Source organism: Zalophus californianus, chromosome 11 (genome assembly GCF_009762305.2).
Source record: "Zalophus californianus isolate mZalCal1 chromosome 11, mZalCal1.pri.v2, whole genome shotgun sequence".
Taxonomy (NCBI): Eukaryota; Metazoa; Chordata; class Mammalia; order Carnivora; family Otariidae; genus Zalophus; species Zalophus californianus.
In genome coordinates, this window is record NC_045605.1 from 13,853,952 (window position 1) to 13,860,902 (window position 6,951).

At 59.4% G+C, this 6,951-nt stretch overlaps 1 protein-coding gene across 1 annotated transcript; it reads left to right on the forward strand.

Annotated features, from left to right (window-relative positions):
* The first annotated feature begins 1,422 nt into the window (after positions 1-1,422).
* Positions 1,423-6,697, forward strand: TAGLN (transgelin). The gene is made up of 5 exons (XM_027580332.1): positions 1,423-1,579; positions 4,989-5,180; positions 5,290-5,467; positions 5,727-5,829; positions 6,114-6,697. The coding sequence occupies exons 2-5, from the start codon at positions 5,001-5,003 to the stop codon at positions 6,256-6,258; spliced, it is 606 nt and encodes a 201-aa protein (XP_027436133.1). The 5' UTR covers positions 1,423-1,579; positions 4,989-5,000; the 3' UTR covers positions 6,259-6,697.
* The last annotated feature ends 254 nt before the right edge of the window (positions 6,698-6,951 follow it).

Genomic DNA, 6,951 nt, shown 5'->3' on the forward strand with positions numbered 1-6,951 from the left:
TGGAGAGTGTATGGTGGCTAAAGGCGCATGCGCGGAGGGCAGGCGGGCTCCCAGAAGAGGGAATTTGGAAACGACCCTAGAAAGTTGATTTCGGTTCCAACAGGCCTAGGAGGCCAAGATTTGGGGGATCAGAAAGCTGGTGAATTCAGACCTAAGGAGAGGGGCGCTGCCCTCTAGCTAATCCCCCGCCCCTTTCCCTGCACTTCCCAGCCAACACCACTGGGGGGCACTCCAGCTCTGCGTCGCTGGGCTCTGGCGTTAGGAGGCTGGCTGTGGTGGGCGTCCCCTCCGCCGCCCACTGCCCAGTGCCGAGATGAGCTGCCCCTCTCCTGGAGGGTGTCCAGGGTGTGGTGGAGAGTGTTAGCTCCTCCCTGCCAGGCCGCCCTAGGGAAAGGGGTGGGGTGCCCTCACAGTGGGCAGCTCAAGAGACCCCACTGGTAGGCTCACCTTCTTCGGGTACCCTTTCCCCAGACCCCTGAGGCCAGGTGCAAGCCACATATCGGTGGGTCTCCTTCCAGGTCTCCTTCCAACAGATGAAGCCCAGTCTGTTCTCTAGGGTAGGTAGGGACTGTTCCACAGGGAGGGAGGGAGGATAGCAGCCTCTGAGCCTCCCGCCCAGTGTTGGTGTCTCAGCCCTGCCAGGCCTTAGAAACCGCCTGGATAGGGGCCAGGGTCGACTGAGCTGCCGCTGAGCCCCCAGATTCCAGCCGCAGCTAAGGCAGGGAACTCAAGACCCACCCCCACCGAAAGCTCTCCACCTGAGCAGGGTGGGACGACTGAGGAGTGGGTCCGCCAGCCAGGCCCCTCCCACACGGGGGCCAGCAGGGACACCCGGCTTCCGCCACTCTTGCGCCCCCCCAACCCCCCCGCAACGTGGCCTTGAGCTTACTCAGGCACTCTGAGCCTGTTTCTTTATCTGAAAATGAGGTTAGTAATTATGCTCCCACGATACAGCCCTGAGGATTAAATGAGAGCATGTGCAAAGCATTTGCCTGGCATGTCGTAGGTTCTCAGTAAAGGTTAGCTCCTATTCCAAGGAGAGTGAAACCCCCAGGACAGGGTGGCTGGTTGGTCCACCACCAGCCTCAGGGATGGATCTCCGCAGCTCTTTCCCCCTCTCTCTGGCCAGACCCTTTTGAATTTCCCCTGCCCTCAAACTCGGGGGCAGGGAGCAGTGAAGAAGGAGCAGCCCTAAGTCCAGAGAGCAGGGAAGGCCTTCATGGTCCTGTCCATAAAAGGCTTTTCCCCGGCAGCTTCCCGCCCGGGCAGCTCAGCTCCGCCCCGCCCGCTCCATCTCCAAAGCACGCAGAGAATGTCTCGGGCAGCCCCCGACAGACTGCTCCAACTTGGTGTCTTTCCCCAAATATGGAGCCTGTGTGGAGTCACTGGGGGGGCCGGGGGTGGGGAACAGGCTGGGTTCTTCTAGCAGGGAGGGGGCCGAGGGGTGAGCCAGCGGGGGAGGCTGACATCACCACGGCAGCAGGCCTTTAAACCCCCCACTCAGCCAGCGCCCCATCCTGTCTGTCCAAGTTCAGACAACGGAGAGCTCCTTCCCTCCTGCGAGCCCTGAGGAACCCCTGTAAGTGCATGTATCCCCGGGTTGGAGGGAAGGTAGGCTAGGGCTTGACGGTAGCAGTGGGTATACTGGGGACGGGGCCCTCAGAGGTCCTGGTCTCCACCTCCTCGGCTGGAGAAGGCCACCCTCTCCATCAGCGTGCATTCCTGATCTCCAGATGGGGAAGTGGTCCTACTTGATGGGGGGGAGGTGAGGTTACTAGAATCCCATATTGCTTGCACTGGGCAGCCTCAGCCTGGTTGAAATGTTCAAGGTGACTTGGCTGATGCAGAGGGATTGATGGTGAAGACCCTGACGACAGGGGTGTGAGGGGGACTCCCCGCATTCAGCCCTTGTCATGCCTATGGGGTCTGTGATGGGCTCAAGGTGTTGGGTTAGACACAAGGCTCTGTTTGGTGTCCATCTAGGAGGCTGTACAAGGAGGCAAGGAGGTGTGCGAATACACCGGTGCTGGAGAGCAGGGGCCTGCGGGCGGGTACGCAGGGCCTGAGCAGCAAAGGAGAAGCCCCGGGGAGCCACTGAGGCAGCGGGGAGGTCCACAGGCAGGCGTGGCAGGGTGTGGGGACCTGCATGAGAGCCACTTTTCTGGACACATGGCTCCTTCCATCCTCTGAAAATGGGAGGTGACCCCACTGCAGAGAGAGGGGTGAGGGGCGGGCCCTGCAGGAGCTTTGCAGTGCTGGCCTGAGTGGGCCTGGGGCCCTGGGCCCTTCCCGAAGGGTCTGGCTGCTTTCCCTCAGTGGTTGCTATCCAAAGGGTAGCAGTGAATAGGGCCGCTCTTCTCTGTCCCTAGAATTGAGATGAGCCCACCCTCCTGCCCTGTCAGAGATCCACAGACGCTCGCTCCTATTTGCTGTGTCTTCTTTCGAAGAGAGAGGGGGCCCAGTGGTCCTGGAGAGACCCCTGGTTCTGCTAGTTGTTGTGGGGTCCTGTGGTAGCAGGTGCACGCTGCCCCTTCACAGCTGGACTTTATTCTTTCTCTCGGGGGAGGGGAAGCTGACAGGAGCCACGGGGCAGGAGGATCAAAGCGCAGCCAGGCTGTTCTGCCTGTCCTGTCCCAGGAGGCTTTATCTAGAAAGGCCTCTGGGTGGCTTGGCCGGCGACCCTCTCCCTCTCCCTTTCCTCTTCCCAGCAGCATCAAGGTGGGACTGGGAAGGGCTTGGTCAGAGGACTGAGAGGGATTTCTCGGAATTCTCCGCTTTCAGACTCTTCACCAGGAGGGAGAAGGGTGGGGGTGGGGTGCCTTTCAACCCCCTCCCTGTTCTGATCAAGATCCAAATACTGTCTCTAGAACTAGGGGCTGCAACTTTGTGTCCTTGTCACTGTGAGCCTGGATACCTTCACTGTCTGCTCTGAATCGCCTAGACTGAACGCTGCTGGGGGCGGCGGGGGAGGGGGGCAATCTGCTTCCGTCTTGTTCCTCGCAGGCCCAGCCCACCCTCTGGGAGGGAGGGCAGACGGGAGGACAGGTGGGGTGGAGAGTACCAGGAGGCCAGGCCTGTGGAAGGTGGTGGGGGCCTGGACCCCCGGGATGCACGCTGCCTGCCTGGGCTGGTGGGGTGAAGGCTGAGCCGGGGCCAGGATGAAGGATGGGCCGAAGTCACCTGGTCCCAGCTGACTTGTGGGTTTTGACCGCTAGTCTTTGCCCCCCAGTGGTTGGGAGGCGGGGAAGCCGGTGTGAGACACATGGCAGGGTGGGGAAGGAAGGGGCTGGGCTGTTTATAGGGAAACAGAGCAGACTGCTTTTGGATTCTCCAGGGTCAGCTGGAGGGGGTGATGGTTGGTGGTGCTCAAAGGTGGCCCCACCCTCTGGGGCTTTACAAATCCCAGAGTAGTGAGTTGCCCAATAGCTGGACTTTAGATGAATCCATCTCGTGTTCTTTGTCTCAGGCTTTGCTGTCCCCTCAGGGGATGCCTTGGAGGAGTGGAGGGCGGCTGGGAAGAATGCTGTTTCAGGCCCTGGGTGAGGGGCCGCTCCCCCAGGTCACTAGCAGGAGGCCATGCTGGCAGGGAGTCCCAGACAGCTCCTGGGTGAAGGCGCAGCTCTCTGAGATGGATCACATCCTCCTCGGTGCCGATGGGGAACTTGAATACAGAAAGTTGTCAGCGGTGGGGGAAGGAGCGGTAGGGCAGCTGACCGGGGACCATGGCAAGTGAGGACACTCACTCTGCTTTCCGTGGTGGTGAGCGGGGAGAGGGTCTGATGGTGGCAAGAGAGGGAGTCGGGTAGCGTGCGGACTACCCCCATCCTCAGAGCACTCTCTCCCTCCCAACCTCTGACCTCTCCGAGGCCAGGTGACGGGTCTGGCCTCATCTGGTCCCTTTCTCAGAGGGCTTTCCCAGGGAGCTCTGGGCACCACCCCCGGTGACACCTGGAGCTCTCCCGAGCAGTGCCAGCCCTAGGCCTTCAGGACAGCAGCTGCTGCTGGTCTGCACAGGGAGGGGCTCCCCATGTTCTGACTGGCAGCTTCTTGGCTCTGGGATGTCCCCCGAGGACTCTGGCCCCTCGGTTACTCAGCTACTAGAGTGGCGGGAGCCTGGGGCACAAGGGAAAATCCTTGGGTCTAGCAGTTCTTTCTCTCCTGGCCCACCTGAGGAAGTGCAGCTTCTTGGCCAAAGGCTCGTGGGTTTTGCTGGCTTCCTAGACCTTGCCGGGGGTGGATAAGTGTGAGCCTCTTCGGCAGCTGCAGGCCAGAGGCCGGGCTGACCTGGCAAAGAGCTGGGTTTTGGAGTTCCAGCTTTGGGGCTAGAGGATAAAGTGGGGTGAGAAGTAAGGGAACTCTGTAACTTAAGGCAGAACCCACAAACCACCTCACGCCTACCTGGACAAAGAAACCTGCTGCTTTATTTTGGCGCCTGGGGAGGCGGGCAGTGCGGTCTCCTCTGGAAGGCATCTCCGGTGCCTCTGTGGCCAATCTTGGCAAAGAAAGAATGCTCTAGACCAGCGTTTGTCAAACTCTGGCCCATACGCTAAACGCAGCCTGCTGCTTGTTTGTGTCAATAAAGTTTTATTGGATCAAAGCCATGCTCACTTGTTTACATATTGTCTAAGGCTGCTTTCATGCTACAATGGCAGAGACCATATGTCCAGCAAAGCCTAAAATACCTACTACTCTCCGGTTGTTTACAAAAGTAAGTTTACTGATCCTTGCTCTAGACTTCTAAAGATCTGGTCTCCCGTTTCTGGTCCCTAAGTTCAGGGAGGCTCCCTGGACGGAGGGGATGATGGGCAGTGCCATGAAAACCAAATGAGGAAACCAGGGGAGGTAAATAAATATCTAGGATGGATGGGCACCGCCACCCCCCCCACCCCGGCCCCCTAGAAGCTCCAAGGCCTGCCTAGCACAAGTGAGAGCAGAGCTGGTTCTCTGATCCTCTGACCTTCTCCCTTCTCTGGCCGGTGCTGCTTTAGCTCTCCCACAACATGGCCAACAAGGGTCCTTCCTACGGCATGAGTCGTGAAGTACAATCCAAAATTGAGAAGAAGTATGACGAAGACCTGGAGGAGCGGCTCGTGGAGTGGATCATAGTGCAGTGTGGCCCCGATGTGGGGCGCCCGGACCGCGGGCGCCTGGGCTTCCAGGTCTGGCTGAAGAATGGCATGGTGAGTGGCACTTCACGGAAGTGAGAGGGGGCTGGAGCTTCACAACCCTGCTGGGCTTGTGGGGCAGGCACCCCGAGCTGAGGGCCAAGCTGCATTCTCTGCCTGGCAGATTCTGAGCAAGCTGGTGAACAGCCTGTACCCTGATGGCTCCAAGCCAGTGAAGGTGCCCGAGAACCCTCCTTCCATGGTCTTCAAGCAGATGGAGCAGGTGGCTCAGTTCCTGAAGGCAGCTGAGGACTACGGGGTCACCAAGACTGACATGTTCCAGACTGTTGACCTCTTTGAAGGTACAGAGAGAGGAGGGGCGGAGGAGGCAGGTGGAGGACAGGCAGCTGAGGCAGAGAGGACAAGGGATGACCCAAGCATGCCACGACAACAGGTCTGGAGAGCGGGAATGCCAACCATACTCAAGGGCATCCTAGGATCTACCGCAGCCTCCTTAGCCTCCGGGGTTGGCCAGTTTTCGGAGAGGCGGGGCAGGCCCTGCCATGGAGTCCCGTGTACATGGTCCTGAAGGTCACCCCCCATCCCTTTTTCTTCTCCCAGGTAAAGATCTGGCAGCGGTGCAGAGGACCCTGATGGCCCTGGGCAGCTTGGCGGTGACCAAGAATGATGGGTACTACCGTGGAGACCCCAACTGGTTTATGAAGTACGTGGCCACCAGGGGTTCCTTGTACGCTAAGCTTGCATCTTTGCGTGAGATGGGGGGGTGGCCTGGGCTAACCGTTAAGCCAAGGGAGGTGGGGCAGCAGAGTCGGAAGGTACAAAGTGAAGGTCTGGGCAAGGGGCAAGATGGGTCCCTGCTGCCTGCCAGTGTCCCTGGCCCGGGGGGCAAGCTAGGTGAAGGAAGCAAGAGAAGTGACGGAGGAAACAGAACCCCGGGGGGAAATGTGCAGTCCCGGTGAGTCTTTATCCTGGTTTCCCTGCTTCTAGGAAAGCCCAGGAGCATAAGAGGGAGTTCACAGAGAGCCAACTGCAGGAGGGCAAGCATGTCATTGGCCTACAGATGGGCAGCAACAGAGGGGCCTCCCAGGCTGGCATGACAGGCTACGGACGACCTCGGCAGATCATCAGTTAGAGGGAGAGGGCCAGCCCCCGGCCCTGCCCTTCCCCAGCTCGTCGGCCGCAGCTACCCTGCCTAGCCAGCCTCACCCACACCTGTGTAGTTCCTTCAGCCCCGGCCAAGCTTCAAGGCTCCGTCACTGAGCAAAGGTGACTGCACTTGGGCAGCTCTCCCCACCCCTCAGCCTCAGCCCAACTTCTTACCCCAAAGCACCACTCCCCTAACCCTCCTCCCAGCTCCCCTACCGTCTCCCACCATCTTTCCCCATCCTGGGCCGGGCAGGGGCGGGGGACGTGGGCTGGGGGTAGCTGGGCAGGGGGCAAGTCCACCATCCTCCTTGGCAGCAGATGCCCATTGAAGGAAACCCAGCCCAACCTCCCCCCATTTTTTTGCTGGAATATTTTGGGGGTTGAAATTCAGAAAAGAAACAAATATATACATCAATCTTTTCTCAGGCCTGGCTGGCAGAGTTTGATTTGCCCTAGTCACTTCTGGTTGCAGGAGGTATGAGCAGGCAAGAGGCAGGGAACATTTACGGGTGTTCCTGGACGCCAGCTGTGAAGGACCCCTCGAATTCTAGGATCCCAGGGGGGGTCAGCTTCCTTCAGAGGCCCAGGCAGAGGAAGGAGGAGAGTGGATCTCAGGAACCGGGGACCGAAGGCCAAGGGGAGCGACTTGGCAACTTTCATGAGCTCTGGGAGGCAAATG